General features: G+C 45.7%; 1 protein-coding gene across 1 annotated transcript in view; it reads left to right on the top strand.

Moving 5' to 3' along the window:
- The window catches only part of GDA (guanine deaminase), a 599,621-nt gene that overhangs the window by 564,869 nt on the left and 15,910 nt on the right, over window positions 1–18,842 (top strand). Inside the window, exons 13-14 of the mRNA XM_069228937.1 lie at window positions 9,223–9,341; window positions 16,536–16,563. Coding sequence (XP_069085038.1) covers window positions 9,223–9,341; window positions 16,536–16,563 — 147 coding nt within the window. The remainder of the gene's footprint in view (window positions 1–9,222; window positions 9,342–16,535; window positions 16,564–18,842) is intronic.

Genomic DNA, 18,842 nt, shown 5'->3' on the forward strand with positions numbered 1-18,842 from the left:
GTCTTGGTGCGCCCTTGCCCTCTCCCATCCTCTTCTCCGGTTCTCCCAGGCCTCCATTATTTCTTTCCACCACGAAGCCAAGTGTTTTGCCCTAACCCCTTGTGCGTCCTCTCTTTGCAGCACTTGAAGTTCGGCCAGGGCCTATACTGAAACATCTGTTTTACAGACCTCCTATTTCGGTCCCGCCTGAGACTTCCAGGTCATTGCAATTCTGCACCTAAATAAGACCATTGCAAGATCCAAAAACCTACTACCCACTTTCTCAGATGCAGGTCTCTTGTGCAGTCCCACCAAGCACAGAAGAGGGCTCATGTGTAGTTGAGTACCGAGGACCTCTCCTAGTTCCTCCAATATTCTCGCCAATCCCCCCGTATGCTGGGACATTCCCATACCATGTGAAGGAAGTCCGGGTCCGCCACCTGACATCTGGGGCAATCCCTGGGCTCCCCCGTAGATCACTCTAAGTCTGTGTGGGGTGAGGTATGTTCTGTGGATAGAGTTGTATTGAATGTATTTGAACCGTGTGTTTCTGGATACTGTCCAAGGATATGCCAATACCCTTTGCCACTCGGTATCCGTTAAGGCTCTACCCCCTGTCCTCCCACTTCGCTCTCAAGGTCTGTAAGGGATTCAATGTAGTATCAATTGAAGCCTTGTAAATTTTATTGACCAGATGACTGTCCTCCCACGTCAATAGTAGATGCAATAAGGCATGGGTCTCTGGTTCTGCGTTTACTGTGGGACATATTCTTCGCACAGCTAGCACCAGCATTTGGTATGTCAGAAATTGTCCCGCCGGGATCCCATCCTCCTCCATTAGTCCCACAAAGGGTCTCAGTACCCCCTCTCGGAAAAGGTCTCCTAACGTCACTATCCCTGCCTGGGTCCAGTCCCTGACCCGTCCCCCAGTCAAAGTGTGGCCCGGTGCTCCTAACGGTATGCTAGTCAGCGGCAGTTCAGGGGAATAGGCCACCGTAACCTCAGTATGCTTCAGACTCTTCTTCCAGCAGGAAAGAGCCGCCGTCAGTAAGACCGATCTCCCAGGCGGGAGGTTACTAGTGTTCAGCAGACCCGCCACCAGAGCATATGTCACTATTTCACCACCAACCACACTCAATCCCATCCAATGTCCCCCAGAGACCCATCTAGCCACTCATTGGAGCTGGCATGTCCAGTAGTACGATTCAAAATATGGGACCGCCAGTCCCTCCTTCAGTGTAGGTCGGCAGAGAGTAGAGAGCGATGTTCGCTGGCGCCCCCGTCCCATAAGAGCCCTCGAAGAAGTACGTTTAGTTCTCTAAACCAGCTCCCTGGAATAAACACCGGTAGGTTCGTGAAGTAATAGAGGAGGCGAGGTAGCATGATCATTTTAGATAAGGCCACCCGGGCCATCATTGGGAGCCTAAGGGAGCACCAGAACTGCACAGCAGATCATAAGAAGCGGAGGGTCGCTCCCAAGTTTCCGTCACACAGATCACACATATCGTGAAAGACCTGAATGCCCAAGTACCGAAAAGAGCGTGGACACCAGGGTAGATGGGCAGGGCACGCGGACTGGCGGTCGACACCCTCAGATAACAGAAAAACATGTGTCTTCCCCCTGTTAAATCTGAGGCCCGATTGTGCACCGAAACCCTCTAGCAGCGTCAGTGCCCATGGAATCCCAGACCCACTGTTGCGTAAATATATCAGCAGATCATCTGCATAGAGCGATATAATATGTTCTGTCCGGTTCAGCATTACGCCCTTACCCTGTCCCTCTACTCGGAACTGAGTCGCCAACGGCTCAGTGGCAATTGCAAACAATAAGGGCGAGAGGGGACATCCCTGTCTGGTACCACGGTATATGGGGCAAGATTCAGATATCGTTCCTCCTACTCGCACCTTGGCCACTGGTCGGTGGTATAACAGCTCGACTCACTGTATCCAGTTCTCTCCCATCCCCATTCTTACCATCACTGCCCAAAGATAGTCCCATCTCACTGAGTCAAATGCTTTTTCTAGGCATACCGATAAGAGCATAGCCTCAGGCCGTCGCTCCTCTAGTTGCCGGTGCAGTGCAGTATCGCAAACAGCCATCTAAGGTGGTGCTTCCTGTAGGTACAAAGCCATTCAGATCGACGTGGATAAGAGCGGGAATGTGTTGCAACAGCCTATTAGCCAGCGCCTTGCTAAGGATTTTAAAATCACAATTTAACATGGACAGTGGGCGGAAATCGTTCACCGATCTTTCAGCTGATTTGGTCTTGGCCTCTCTCAGGGTCCCGGAGAGAATGCCAGTCTCAAATGCCTCCGCGTACAGATCAACCAATACTGGGGCAAGCATGTCCACATATGCCTTGTAGAACTCCATGGGTAGCCCATCCATGCCCGGAGTCTTACCCGCAGCCAGCTGTGTGATAGCAATTTTCACCTCCTCTAGTGAGATCTGTTCCCCCAAGTGACCCCTATCGTCCAATCCGAGGCCAACCAATAGAAGGGACTTTAGCTGATCCCCCAGCATCTGCGGCAAGTCGTCCCCTGGGTGCCTGTAAAGAGCTGTATAATAGGATTTGAAAGCATCGTTAATCTCCAATGGTGTGTACACCTGATCCCAAGCCACCCCTCGCACACTCGTTATTGGGGCGTTACCTCCAGCGGGTCGTACCAACCAAGCAAGTAATCTGCCCGCCCTGCCCTCCTCAGCTTGTACGGACAACATGTGCCTCCGGTAATCGTGGCATCTTAATCTGTCTAGTGTCTGGTGAAATGCCTTGCTAGCCTTAAATAGTCTACGCGGGGCTTCCGGGTCCACCCCTCACTGTCATGGAGGTCTTTTTCTAGCTGAGTCAATTCACTCACAAGCGTTCGTCTGATCCCCACTGACTGCCCCATGCAATGGCCTCCGGTCACTACTTTGAGAGTCTCCCTTTCAATACTGCGGGACCCCGCGGAGCCCTTATTAATCCTAATGTGTTCCCTGAGGTGTGTCCGAAGCTCTTCTCTGTACACTGGATCCTCCAGTGCCCTCGGCTGAAGTCTTTATGTCGATATGGGGGCCCTCACCTCTGATCTCTGCCAGGTGACCAGTAATGGGCTATGGTCTGACAATGTACGCCCCAAATATTCAGAAGCCACTATTTTGTGTGTAATGGAGCCCGAGCACACCACCCGGTCTATCCTGGTGTGCAGATGGTGTAGCCCCGAGTAAAATGAGTAGTCCCGGATCTGTGGGTGCTGTAATTGTCAGACGTCTTCTACTCCCCAGTGTCTCACCCATTCTCCAAGATTCTCCACCATTTTATGTGCCGCCGCTCCAGGCATGGAAGGAAAGGAGCGGTCCATTCCGAGGGCTAATATGCAATTAAAATCACTCCCAATCAAAAAGCGGTCTCCAGTGCACCTAGCCATGCGCCCGAGAGAATCCGCCAAAATGAGGTCTTTTCCTGGTTAGGCGCATATATACAGCTCAGCACTACGAGCCTACCTTGCAGCCTACCCTCTACAATGACATATCTACCGTCTAGATCTAGATCTATATCTATAGAGAGGGCCTCAAACGGGACCCCAGCCCTGACCCAGATCAGTGCCCCCCTCGCAAACGCCAAATATGCAGTAGCAAAGAGCTGTCCCCTCCACCTATGCCTCAGTTTGTCTACCTCCTGTGAGGTGAGGTGTGTTTCCTGGAGCCTTGCTATGTGTACCCCCTTCTCTTGAGGTATGACAGGATCTTATGACGCTTAATCGGTGACCCCATCCCCTGGATATTCCAAGTTATCAGTTTGTATTCCATCGGTATGCGGGAACAGAGTTAATAAGAAACATCACACCCCTCCAGTGTTCGCAACCCTTCATCACTCTTACATGTCTCAGTCGTGCCATATATATTGATTCCAGAGTAATTGACCCCCTGCACATGAAATGTAACAAAAACATCAAAACCCAACTCCCTCTTCCCAGGGCAATTCTGCAATGAGCGGTTGTCCAGTTTACACTCAGTGAGCAAAACAGTAACATTAAGTCATGTAGAGTTCTCGCCATTTGGTGATGCTGGTCGAGAATCCGGGTGAGGGGGGCCTTTATTGCCTGTAGGCCCTTACCCAGGTTGTTCCCCCAGAGGGAGGCCAACCCCCTTCTCTTTTGTTCTCCCTACAGGTCATCTGCTGTTTGTGGGGTCACTATTGGGGCTCCATCAGAATGGTTGGAGTCTGAGTCCGTGGAGTAAGTTTGGTGGTCCGAGTCCCCACCACTGGCCTCAGCTGTCGCTTTTCCCTGCTTCAGTGATGCTACAGCTTCCAAGGCCGATCTCCTGGCCAGATCTTTCTGTGCCGGTGTTGGTCTGGTGCCTGTGCGCGGTCTGTTCTGGAGTCTCCTCTCTCCTCTGCGCCTTCGTCTATGTGATGCCGCCGGCGAGGACCCAGAGTTCCCCTCAGCCTTATGCGCCTCCAACCATTCCCAGGACTCCTCCCGGTGTCTGGAAAAATGTGCTGTGCCCCTCCTGCATTACTCTCATCCTGGCTGGGAATAGGAACGAATATTGGATACCAACATCTCTCAAGGCCCTTTTCACCGCCATATAGGATGCCTTTTTGGTCTGTACCTCAGCAGTAACGTCTGTAAACAGGGTCACTGATCCGTTATTTATCCTGAAAGGCCCTGCTTCTCTTGCGCGCTACAACAGTATGTCCCTGTCCCTATAGGGAAGCAATTTGGCTATCACGGTCTGCGGAGGGCGCCCAGGCACCACCGGTCTTGTCGGTACTCGGTGGGCTCTCTCCAGGGCAAAGAATGATGTGAGTAGGCCCGGGGCCACTTCCTGCTTCATCCATTTTTCAAGGAAGGGCGCTGCATCTGTCCCTTCAGCTCCTTCCGGCAGCCCAATAATGCGCACATTATTTCGCCAGTTGCGGCCTTCCACATCCTCTGCTTGGCGTTTCAATCTCTGAACACGGTCTGTTAGTTGCCCCAGCGTGACCTGTATCTCCTGCTGCGCTGGTGCCACCCCTGTGTGCAAGTTTCTGGTGATCTGCTCGCAGCAGGCCTAATTCTAACGATACTTGACCAATTTCACACTGGAGCGTGGTCTTGGACTCCTCTATTGCCACCAGGATCTTGTCCAGTGTCACCTGTAAAGAATGCAATACCGGTTCGGCCATTTCCGAAGCGCTTTGGCTACCAGTGCGTTCTTTCCCTTGCTGCCATCCCTTCTTGTGGCTATGGGTTGACATGCAGCCTCGGGGCGCCCCTGCCTGGGAATCAGCAGCAGTCGCTGTGCTCACACCTCCATCCTCCTCTCAATCCGCTCAAGGCAAGTGCAGCCCCAAATATGGTGCACCTTAGGCCACTGATCACCCTCTGTCTCCTCTCCTTTTATTCCATCTGAGCTCTCCGCTCCAAAAGGCACCCTACACCTTCAGTTAATCATTTGGGCCATGCCCCATCATTGTGTCTCATCGGCAGTCGTGAATATTTTAATGTCCAGCCGAAGCGTAGATCCTCTGTCCGGCCTTGTGCACGCTCTCTTGGGCCTGCTCACTCAGGTGTCTTGTTGGCCCCGTGTTTCACGATCCTCTCCCTGTTTTACTCCCCTGGGGCAGGGAGTTCTCGGGCCGGCCTCCTTCTCCTTGCCATAGGGCCCCCTCAAGGACCCCAGCGCTCACCTGTGTTCTAGCGCGCTCAGCGCTTCATTATTGAAGGGTCACAGCAAGTCCCAGGCCTTCCTCCTAGCTCAGTTTCGGGGCCACTTTAGCCCCAGGCCTGCCTCCAGGAGTCCGCCGGTGTCGGGTGCTTCCCAGCCCTCGCCGCGTCTTCGCTGCGTGCAGACTCCAGTCTGCTCCTTCGCTGCACCGCGGTGCGTCCCGCAGGCCAGCCACCGGCTCCAGCGCCCGCTAGGCCGCTCTTTGTTCGTGCTCAGCCGCCCAGCCACGGTACATTTCTCAGGGCATTAGATGGTCGCCCTGGGGCCGCTGGTGTCCTCTTTACCCCCGCGCCCGTATCGTCCTAACAGACTCCCTCTGGGGTTAATAATTAAAGGATAATCTGTAGGCCTCAGCGGAGCGGCGCGTCTACATGTCCGCCATTGCTGCCGGCCAAGCCAAGTCACCTCCATAAAGCCTGCTTGTTGGAAAATGGGTTATTGGTAAGGACAGGTAAGTACCTACACTTAACAATAGGCCAATAACCTCCACTTAGGTCCAGTTAGGTCTCAGTAAATTAAACCTAGCTCAACCCTTGGTAGCTTGGCAATGAGCGACAAGGCTTAACTTAGGAGACAAAGCGTAAAGCATTCAAATATCACAAAACAGTAATTAAATAAAACACAGGAAACAATTACAAAATCCAAAATCAATTTATGAAAACAGATTATATTTTTATCTTTAAAATGGCACCCAAAACTAATACAATCGGATAAGGGGAACCGGAGATATGATTTTTTAAAGAATTATTGCTTTCTAGCGCATAGAAGCAACTAGCGCTCAAAGGGTTAAAAAAGGTCACACTGAAAAGGAACAGAGTTCAGGCCACCCACGAGGTAACACTGTCACACTTACTTTCAGAAGTGTTTGATTCAGGAAAGTGGTCCACAGCACCACCCAAGGGTTCAGAGGCTCTGGTGTGCCTCTTGGGGTCTGGGACTACAACTCCCACAATGCACCTCTTCAACTTATGTAGTTGCTCCAAACATCTCCAAACTTCTGGATCTTCTTCCAGAGTTCCTTTTTGTGTCCTGGAAGTGTCCACAGCTTGATCCAAGGTTCCAGAAGCTCTGAGTTGCTCCTTGGGAGTTGGGACTACAATTCCCAGAATGCACCTGGTCAGAATCCTCAAATGGCCCCTGGACACTGGTCAGCTGGGCTCTGCTTGCAGGACTTGATGCAGGGGACTCTGGGCAGCTCCTTTGTACCGGTAGCAAACAGGGATTCCCTTCTTGAAGCAGTAGAAGACAGGTAAAGTCCTTTTAGTGGTGAAGCCCAAGTGTGCAGCTGGTGCAGTCCTCCAAAGTGCAGTGTCTAGGTGCAGGTCAGGGGTCCAGCAGGTCAGTCCTTCTTCTCCTGTAGTTCTTCCTTGTTGGAATCTGATAGGGATCTGAGGTGTGGGTGCAGGTCTGCCAGTTTTATTTTTGCTCCTGCGTGAAAAACAAGGGGGTCCTGGTTGTCCAATCAGGGGCAGGGTCCTTCCCCCTGTGGTGACTACTTCCTGGGAAGTGTGGCAAAAATCAATCCCAGGGAGCAACATTCCTCAAAAATCCATCATGGTTGAAAGTGATTTTTATAGGTTACATCTGGCTGAGCCCACCCACTGGTGTGGCTAAAAATCCTAAACACACCCCTCTCCTGCCCTCTCCTAATCTAATCAAGCGGGCACCTAATTGTCTGGGTTTGCAGGATGTGAGGGTGTTACTGGGTTGCTCCAAATGTCCTTCTCTGCCTTTGAAGACCAGTTTGGCAGCCCTCCCCCTTCCTGCTTCACCATCTGCTGAGGGGAGATCTCCTCCCCCAGGCACATCTCTTTGTGCTGAGCCAGGCCAATTCACACCTCATCAAGGCAGCCTGGTCAGGCTGCCACAGGCTGGCCAATCAGAGCACAGCAGCAAAAACACATCAGGGCGGAAGTTGGCAACTTTTTAGGTAAAGTTTAGAACTCTTTACCTGAACAAGTTATATTAAATCCCACAGCTGGAAGTTGTGGGATTTATTCTAACAAGTAATTTGATACCAAACTTCTGGTATCTGTTACTTAAGGAGATGTTTAAAATTAAAATAAAGTCTCCGCGTTCTAGCCTATGGAGGCCCTTCACTACAATGAGGGAAAAACAAATTTGGCTGTTTTACCTCACCAGGGCTTATAAAACTATTTTTATAAGGTCCCTGCTTATAGTTACATGGCACCCAGCCCTAGGGGCACATAGGCCACACCTTAGGGTGACTTATATGTAAACATAAGGTAGTTTAAGACTTTGGAACTACTTTTAATTCCAAAGACGAATTTGCATGTAACTTTAATTTAAAGGCAGCCAGCAAGGCAGGCCTGTCTTTAAAATGACACTGGGCACCTCAGCAGTGCACCTATGGGGGCACTACCTATGCTGGGGTCCCTAAACCTCCATGCCCTACCATATACTAGGGACTTATAGGTAGGTTAAGTTTGCCAATTATAATTAGCCTAATTTGCATATCCACATTACACAGAGCACTGGCCCTGGGACTGATAAGCAGTACCCAGGGCACAGCCAAGAGTCAGTAACCACCAGTACCTGTCCAAAAAGTTTGGGGGTGAACAGGGCAAAAAGGAAGACTTTCCTACAATGCTTTAACTATGCTGTAACCAGAAAATTTGCTCTCATAAGCTAAAAATGGGATAACTGACTAGCTTCCATCTCACTGCTGCAGGGACCCTATATTTCTATAATTGTGCTTCAGCCTCAAGATTTTCTCAATCTGTTGCTGTTTCTTCATCTCAAGACATGTGCAAGTTCCTGACTTAAGTCTTACTGAGACTTTAGAAGTCATTTTAGATTTCACCTGCTACTTGCTCTTGCTTGAGTGTCCCAATATCTACATTTTCTTCAAAAGTGTAACCCGGTTGTTTCTTTGGTACCTAACCTTCCCTTGCTTGCCATCCTGTCTCCCAATCCTGATCCCACTCAAATATACATAAGGAGATTTAGAAAATGTCCTGACCACGTTTTCTATGCATAGATTTCAATGTGTCTCCGTAATAATGACTGTGCTACATGCCTTCTTCTCCACAAAATGGAAATGTCTATTTCTGTGCTACGTTTCCTGTTCCTATTCTGAAAAGTTTTGTTTTCAAGTATGAAAATGTTTATTATGTTTATATTTAATTATTTTAATATGTAATAGTGATGTTACTGCATTCCATGTGTTTGAAGAGTTTTCCATGCCCCTACCTTTTGCTGGGGCAAATCTATAAACTCTGACAAGCTGCTAAAATCAGAGATGCATTGATCTTAGGCAGCTTTTGGTCTGCCCCCTTCTGCAATTAGCAGGAGTTAAGTTGTTACTCCACAGTGACCTCCCCACCAGTCACACTTAAATGCTACTTGAACACATCAATCTGCAGCTCTATTCTTAGTGGCACAACAAGAACTCTCTCAGTCTTCTCTATCCAACAGTGAATTGAACCATCACACATTCTATTTAGTACATATTTTCTTTGGTAAATTTTATAGTGTGCATATTAAGAAGGAAAGACAGTAAGACTATTTGCTTAACTTCACAGCTTTAGGCCTGGATGACATTATTGGAAATTTTGAAGTTGGAAAAGAATTTGATGCACTGCTTATCAGCCCTGGAGAGTCAAGCAGTCCATTTGACGTCTTTGAAGATGATTCAAAAGAGGTACTGTTCTTAAAACAAAGTGCTATGCTACTTTTATGGAGTTGACTAACATAGTTCATGTATGTTGTTTTGCTTAGTTTGCACATATCTTGGAGGCATATGTCCGAAAATGCAATTTAGCATTTCTTAAATAGCGACTTCATAGAAATCACTATTTACAAAATGCAAAATGCAATGTACAAAGATACTGATTTCCTAGTAGCGATTCTTGCAAAGTAGGAATGGCTATTAGGAAATCGCTATTAAGAAATCCCATTGCATTTAAGTCAATGGGCTAGTTTCGCATTTCTCAAATAGCGATTTCTTATTACGAAATCGCTATTTAGGAAATGCAAAACCAAGGAGGTCAGTGGTCAAAGGGCCTCCCTTGGTGCACCCAAAAATAGGGGTGCACCTGTAGAGCACACATATGCCTAAGGGGCATGTGTGTGCCCTATTGCAGTTTAAAAAAGCACTTCAGAGTGCTTTTAAAAAAAAATTCACCTGGTTACCCTTGACTTCAAGTCAATTGTAAGTGCATCTCCTAAATGCCCAAGTCACATTTAGAAAATAAACGGTACATCAGAATAGGAATCGCAAATAAGAATTCCTTATTTGCAGAACCCCCAATTTGCAATTTTCTATTCTGGGAATCTAAAATTGCTATTTCTACAGCCTCAAGGGTAGAAATTGCAATCTGTGATCTCTTAAAGGGCTTTGTACATTAGAAAAGCTAATTTTGCATTTATTAACGACCCGTAATAGCAATTCGGACCATTAAGAAATGCAGACTGGCTTTGTACATCTGGCCCTCGGCTACAATTATAGGTTGTGTCGCATTGTATCCCTGGTGGGATATTGCTGTGCCTAATTATACCTGCCCTGTTATCTTAGGCCCTGATATCTTGGCCATAGGAACACCAACCACAACTCTAACGATCCAGCCAGTGAAATCAGAAGAGGCTCATTCTGTAAGACTAGCTCTGCCCTTGGCACCAGGCTCGCAACCTTCTCCTACAGCATTGGGAGAGAACAGAATGCTGATCCTGCCTCGCATCAGTATTCCTAGTCCCCTGTACCTAACAGTCTAATTCACTCCCTGTCCCACATATGCCCCTGCTCTCATTTTCAATCTGCTCACAGCAGATAATAAATTGAGACATTAAACCCCCACAGATAAGGCAATACATTGTGGAATTTGGCCTTGAAAACATTCTGAATAGTATTACCCATTCAGTGGGGATTGACTTGTAATTGCACAGTATAGGTGGAGTGTTGGTGCATGGTGTCAGTGTTTACATGGAGTTTGTGCCTGCCATTAACATGCAACTAATAATCCGGGCCCTTGTGTCATATGCTCTCATTACAAGTGAGGCAGAGTAGGGAAAACTATTTAACACACTTGGGGGCTTATTTACAAGCCCATGTGAGCCGCCGGAACGTCACTTTTATGATAGTCTGGTGGTGCACATTACAGATCCATATCTACAAGGCTACGTAAAGCCATCCTATATGGCTTTTCATGGTCTTGTAGATATGGAGTGAGACAATGCAGCGCAAGTCGCTGCATTGCCTCACACTGCGACAGGGAGGCATGCCATGGCTGTTATGGTGGGTGTTCCCACGTAACACCCATGGCATTTGACACATTCCCAGATTTACAAGATGTCGTCAACCTGGGAATGTGTCAAAAGCCTGCGTCTCCCCAGGGGAGGAATAAGGGAGGCTCAATGAGGAGAAATAACATCTTTTCTCCTCATTTGTTCTTCTATCTGTGCTGCATTGTGCAGCACACATAGATAGAGGAAAAAGCCTCCATTGATTTTGTGCAGGAAGGTGTGCCATCCCGCACAAATACTATCATCCCTACAATGCAGACGCCCTTGCACCATGGTGCATGCCTGTCTGCGCCGGTACATGGCAAATGATTGTGCACTAGAGCAGGGGGAAAAGGACAGGATATCTCCAGATCTCATAGCTTCAACGCATTCTGCCCTTTCCTTTCGACACAGGGCAGCACATCAAAATTCCTTACAACGCTGTCCTGCGTCAAAACCTTGAACATAAGGCCCTTGGTAAGTACCATTCTTCGGGGGTGGCGTAATGGCCATGCATGGCAAATAACAACTACTCCATTTTATTTAACTTGGAATGGCTCATAATATGCAGAATCAATATTTAGCACAACAAATTCAGAATGTTTTGCTTTTTTACAGGACTTTTCCCCAGTAAGTTACGGCAGGTTTGAGTTGCTGAAATCTATGTCTTTCATTTTGAGTAACCGAGTATTTTGTTGCAATAATCAACACTCAGACACAGTCTGACACCAATGTGTTCGGATTTTATCTGATTCGATAATTATTGCATATTCCAGGTTTTTGGGGAATAACATGTTGATGTTGGTGCTTATTGCACCAAACCCTCTATGTCCCATTGAAAACTTAGGGGCATAAAACTAACTCCATATTTATACTTTGGCGTTAGACGCATCGAGCGCCAAAGTCCATGGAGTTTGCGTCATTTTTTAGCGTGGACACCTACTTTGCGTTAATGATATGCAAGGTAGGCGTTCACATCTAAAAAATTGACTCCGAGGCATGTGCGCCGTATTTACACTCCCGGGCCAAATTCACGCCCAGGAGTGGGCGGGTCAAAAAAAATGACGTACGGCCGCTTTTGCGCCGTTTTTTAGTGCCTGGAAAAGGCAGGCGTTAAGGGACCTGTGGGCTCGGAAGGAGCCCAGAGGTGCCCTCCCATGCCCCCAGGGACACCCCCTGTCACCCTAGCCCACCCCAGGAGGACACCCAAGGCTGGAGGGACCCATCCCAGGGACATTAAGGTAAGTTCAGGTAAGTCATTTTTTTTTTTTTTTTTGGTGGCATAGGGGGGCCTGATTTGTGCCCCCCTACATGCCACTATGCCCAATGACCATGCCCAGGGGACAGAAGTCCCCTGGGCATGGCCATTGGGCAAGGGGGCATGACTCCTGTCTTTGCTAAGACAGGAGTCATTTCTATGGGGGTTGGGAGTCGGAAAAAATGGCGCAAATCGGGTTGAGGCGAAAAATTTGCCTCAGCCTGACTTGCCCCATTTTTTGGCGCCCAAGCTCCATATCCCCCTACCCCGGCGCTGCCTGGTGTACGTCGTTTTTTTTCACGCACACCAGGCAGCGCCGGCGGCTAACGCCAGCTAACGTCATTGAATAAATACGGCGCCCGCATGGTGCTTCAGAATGGCGTTAGCCGGCGCTAATTTTTTTGACGCAAAACTGCGTTAGCGCAGATTTGCGTCAAAAAGTATAAATATGGCCCTTAGTGCCTCATTTGCAAGAATCTAATGCATCGTCGTGTCAGATTTCTTGCACCTGCTGCACATCCCCTAAAAATGCCATTGATGCGCTGTATTGACAATACAGAACTCCACAATGCTGGTTTTCACAGATGCGTCAGAATTTCTGATGCATCTGTTGGTGCTAAACTGATGCATTGCTGTAGATGAGTCGTTAAACTGACACAACTCCAGCACTGGAAAGCAAGTCACATAGGAAAAAGCCCTGCATCAATTTTATGCCTGCTCAGTGAAGTCATAGAATGACGCGGTGGAAAGTTGTAAACTTCACTGCGTCAGTTCTACATGGCTTTTTTCGAGGGAATGCCTACCCTGCATACATTATAACTGGCTCAGGTAAAATGTGACGCAAGGCTTTACAAACTGACGCATGGGGCCCAAATGTGTCAGTTTGTAGATATGGAGCAGTGTAGTGCACTGCTAGCACCACCGCTGTGTCAAAAAAAAAAATTACGTAGCAGTGGCACAAAGGGCTAGTAAAAGAGGCCCAGAGATTTTCCCTTTGTTAAGTTCTGTCAGGTTTGAACTGCCAAAATTTTACAAATGGTGTGATCTTTATTGCTTGTAGTAATTAGTGAGTGCAATAAACATCACACTATTGGTAACTGCGATCACACACAAACAAACATTTGTGAACGGATCGCAATTTAATGGGCCACCCGTAATGATTGTTTTTCAGGGGATAACAGTGAGGATGCGATGATTATCACACAGCTCCTAATTCACTTTATTATGACCACCTTAGTGTTTTAGACAACAACATAATTTATTTCAAGATAGACAATAGAACATTGGTAAATATGGCACTCATACATCGTTACAGTGAATGTATCAGGAAGAAATGGTGTTGATGGGATAAGTAGCCTGTCGTGTTAGGAGAGATAGGAACAGTCTTCATATATTTTGATGAAAAGAAAATTATATTGCTGTCTCAATCTGGGAAGGGCCTCCTGGAATGGGAAGAAGGATTGCACAGAGTTCCTTGACAAAATGTTTCAGCGTGTTCATCATATACTAGTATATGACGTTGATGTTGTAGAAACGTTCATTGACAGATCTGGAGTAGCATCCAAATAACATATGTATCTATTCATGCAGGTACTGTGAAAATATGTTGAGATCACACAGTCTTCACCAGAACTGTGTACACAATTTAGGAATGCATAAAATTTCAGTTGTTTGATGTGTGAATCTGTCTTCTCTGTAAGTCTCAGCTGTATGTCCAATGTTGCCAATGCCTTTATTACGACAAACATTTGACTTTTACTTTGATAATTGGCTGTTATATTTAGCTCTTACGTTGAGCTCTATACCATTTGCAGGATTAACTAAATTGTGACAGCTTTTAAACATCCACAAAATTATGTTCCTCTTTTACCTTTCTAACCACTTTTAAATGTCACTTCAAGCTTCAGGCTCAAAGTCCATTTCTATCAAATTTTAGCTGAATCCAACAGATGCTTGCATTCACACCATGAGATGTTAAATTTAAAAAATTGCATAGTTCAGTTGGTACAAACCATACAGACATTTTCATAGTAGTATATAAATCCCAATCTAGTCACTAAAATGCATCAAAACAGGTTATACGTTTATCCAAGTCCCTAAAAATAAATACGCTTTATTCTTATACGTTACGTCTAAATGAGAGGTCAGTCATTATTTTTTATTTCAATGTACACAGATACATATTTCTTGCGACGGGCAAATGTACGCACTTGAACTTATTAGCAACATTCTGCTTCCTGGCAGCACATAAAGAATTAGCTATGAGAAAATAGTGGTCTGTCTGACATGTTCTGTATTTATCACCTTTTGTGTGTTAAATAAATACTTTGTTTCAGAGTCATTCATCCCAATGTCATTCAATATATAATAAATCACTGTGCCTCTATGAAACTAAATCGATCGAGGACAATCGTTGAAGATCGTGTTGCCTACGTAGAGGAAAGCTGCAATATGGATCCTGCCAAACCTAGATGGCAAACTCCAACTCAGTATCAAAACGTTCAGCATAGCAGTTGTGTGCAATTACAAATAACAGCTGTGGGTGTGAGTGGAGTGAAAAATGTGGCCCATATTTATAATTTTTTAGCGCCGCGCCGCTTTTTGACGCAGAAACGGCGCAAACTTGCAAAATACAATTGGGCCATATTTATACTTTTTGACGCAAAACTGCGCTAATGCAGTTTTGCGTCAAAAAAATTAGCGCCGTCTAACACCATTCTGAAGCGCCATGCGGGCGCCGTATTTAATCAATGACGTTAGCCGGCGTTAGCCGCCGGCGCTGCCTGGTGTGCGTGGAAAAAAACGACGTACACCAGGCAGCGCCGGCGTAGGGGGATATGGAGCTTGGACGTAAAAAAATGGGGCAAGTCAGGCTGAGGCAAATTTTTCGCCTCAACCCGATTTGCGCCATTTTTTTCGACTCCCAAACCCCATAGAAATGACTCCTGTCTTAGCAAAGACAGGAGTCATGCCCCTTGCCCAATGGCCATGCCCAGGGGACTTCTGTCCCCTGGGCATGGTCATTGGGCATAGTGGCATGTAGGGGGGCACAAATCAGGACCCCCTATGCCACAAAAAAAAATATATATATATATACTTACCTGAACTTACCTTAATGTCCCTGGGATGGGTCCCTCCAGCCTTGGGTGTCCTCCTGGGGTGGGCAAGGGTGACAGGGGGTGTCCCTGGGGGCATGGGAGGGCACCTCTGGGCTCCTTCCGAGCCCACAGGTCCCTTAACGCCTGCCTTTTCCAGGCGCTAAAAAACGGCGCAAAATCGGCCGTACGTCATTTTTTTTGACCCGCCCACTCCCGGGCGTGAATTTTGCCCGGGAGTGTAAATACGGCGCACATGCCTCGGAGTCAATTTTTTAGACGGGAACGCCTACCTTGCATCTCATTAACGCAAAGTAGGTGTCCACGCAAAAAAATTACGCAAACTCCATGGACTTTGACGCTAGACGCGTCTAACGCCAAAGTATAAATATGGAGTTAGTTTTGCGTCGGAATTGCGTCAAAATAAACGACGCAATTCCGGCACAAACAGAGTATAAATATGCCCCAATTGTATTTTGCAAGTTTGCGCCGTTTTTGCGTCAAAAAGCGGCGCAAATGCGGCGCTAAAAAAGTATAAATATTACTTTCTCATAATTACGCAAAATTTGGGGAAAAATATGCAAAATTAAATGTAATTGCCTAAAATGCATACCCAACATGCTATTGCTGTCTTGTGCCAAAAATCAACAAATATGGGCATTAGTTTTTGGTAGGTGGGGCAGGCGAATTAAGGACACGAATTAGGTGCACTAGAATGCACTCGAGCAAGCCTGATCATGAGAAATGGTTAGGAAAACATTTCAGTTATTCAGTTTCTGAGGGGGTGGGGCTAAAAAAACAGGGAGCTGGTTAGGGTCATAGCGTGAATATAAAAATTGCATTGAAGAATACAATATGGTGACAACAACCTGTTACAAGAATTGGGCTCTGAGCGCTTAATCAGTTTATGGGCAAGAGGGAACTGTGTGTGTTTATCTTCTTTGCTACTTTTTGAATCTGAAACATAATTAATTAAGAACAGAATGACCTTGAAAGAAATGTGCCTTCATATAATTTAATTCGGTATGACAGTTTAACAAACCTCTTAAATAATTCCTTTAAAGAAAATACTACAAATTAGTTGATTTCACATGAAAATTTAAAAAAACAAATGTTTCCCGACTGAGGAAGGCAGACATTGTTATTTTGTTTGCTCATCCATGTCCCTTGCAACAAAAAATATTTCTTGAGAATATTCCTTCAAGGTGTATTGTGTAATATCTGTCCATGTCTAACGCTCTTGTTTGCCTTTTTATCTTTTCAGGATGTGATCCAGAAGTTCCTTTATCTAGGTATGTATTGACTCTAAACAATAAAAATATAGGTGAAGCAGGTCACACCTAGTACATCAAACCACAAAAAAGGGTAGTACAAAGAGAAAGTTATTCTTTAACATGCCGAAAAAAAGACCTCCTTATAAAAGAAAAATGTTATCAAATCAAAACAACCTACATACATAACAAAGGGCCGTGCCTTAAGGAAATCTCAACAATTGGGTTACCTACCACATGCTAAACTCCGCATGCACGCACAGCCACCACATTCAAAACGCTCCATATATGTATATTGATGGCATTGTGCTACCTAGATGCTTATCTGCAGCCTAGACTGACTTTTACATGAGTCAAGGATAGGACAGAAGACCTTAGTTTCATTCAAATTAAACCCTGGTTTAATTTTATGTAATTAATAATAATATAATTATGCATCACACACTAGGTTTCATTATCACTATTGCTGGAATGTGATTTAATTCAAAATAAGTTGATCAAAATAGAAAAGTTAAATATTTCACATCTGTTAGTGTTAGGGGTGTAGTTTTATATAACATTGATTTAATCAAATTCAGTCAAATTGCATTACCGTTACTATAATTAATTAGTTAACATTTATTAGGCTTTGGGTTTGGGGCTAGGAATTAGAGTTCTGAGTAATGTTTCATATTTGTATGGCTTCGATTAGGTTTCCTTCCTTGTATCCAGATCCTTTTAAGTTACTTTAACATAATATTTAAAAAAGTATGTAAGTAACATGTGCCATGGCAAGAGTCAGAATTACTAACAAGTGATGGGGTTTCAGTACAGAACATTTTAATTTTAGAGTTCATTAAACTCATGTTTTCTGCATGGTCACCTTGGATTTTTCACTTATTTTGGACCCTGTTTCTGCTGGTATTTGGTCTCAGTGCTCTGTGATGCCAATCAGTGTCAAAGGGTGTGTGCCCTGCCCCTAGCAAGGTACTGCAGATTTGATTTTACCTGTTGTATTTAACTATCTTGTAAGGCCTTTTTAAGCTGGTTACCAGGATACAACTGTGCTCTTGCTGGGCTGCATTTGAAAAGCACTACAGTGATACATGGAAAGAAAAAATGCAATTTCTATTCATGAAAACCTATTCATATACATTAATAATAAGTCACAACTAAAGTCTGTCTTGTAAAATTACAGGGCCAGGCACTTAAGGTTTCATTACAGTGACTAAATATTAAACTAAAAGCTGTTTCTACTTTACAGGTCAAGTATGATTCTCCATAAAATGGCTAAAGTAAAATTAAGTCCCCTAATTTTTATCTTTGCTTTGGAAAATACCAGCAAAGTAATTACAAGTTATTTTCCACTTAGTTGTAAAGATCTAATTTTATGGTAAAATGACATTTTGAAAAACTTCAGAGGAAAATAACTTTATAAACATAAATGTTGTGCTGTCTTGGCTTAGAAGCAGTGTTGCTGCTCATCTCAGCTCTAGTGGCCCAATAGATACTACTGGATAGGATGAATGACCTTGCTCTCCAGAGGACAATAGCCTGGCCTCTGGTTCCAGGATGGCAGGCATATTGTCAACCACTAGCCACTTAATAGGAATTAGTCATCTGGGAGTTTTCCAAGAGCAGCTGGCAGAACAAAAAGCAGCGCTGGCAGGATCTGCTTCCATTCACTCCCAGGGCCCTCCTAAACTTTCAGCTATAACTCCCATAGGAAGGGGAACTAGTGTTTGACCCTGAATCATTTAATGAGGAAGTGAAAGACAGAGTGCCTCTAGAGAAAGGACTAGCCATTTTGGAGTTAGGGCTTCTGGAAACTTTCACAACAAAGCAAAGAGAAAGTCCTGCAAAAAAAGGAGATGGGATAGTGGACAGAATTTGGTGTAGAGAATTCTCCTATCATAGACTATTGCACAGGATAAGACTAGCACCTCGCTACCACCTCCTTGGGACGTTCCTGGACCTGGGAAGCTTACACCTAAAAACAGAAGGCTATACTGGAATAAAGAAAAACTCAATGACTCATGACTCTTTTTGCCACTGAGGAACTGGGACTGCATTCCCAAGCTCAAGTTGTTGCCTCCTATTTGCCGAGTCCAGAGAGACAAAGGTGCTCCTGACTTCAAGAAGGCCCAACTAGCCATTTAGGAATAGACCCTGCAAAAGCCCTTGAGGTGGAGAGACCTAGTTCCAGTAGTCTGCCCTGAAGTTCTGAGCACTGCAGCAGTGACCTGGAGGAATAGTAGTTACATAGAAATAGACTTAGGGCCTTGTTATGAGTTTGGCAGTCCCTTTGCGGGGCAGCCAAA

Source organism: Pleurodeles waltl, chromosome 1_1, assembly GCF_031143425.1.
Source record: "Pleurodeles waltl isolate 20211129_DDA chromosome 1_1, aPleWal1.hap1.20221129, whole genome shotgun sequence".
Taxonomy (NCBI): Eukaryota; Metazoa; Chordata; class Amphibia; order Caudata; family Salamandridae; genus Pleurodeles; species Pleurodeles waltl.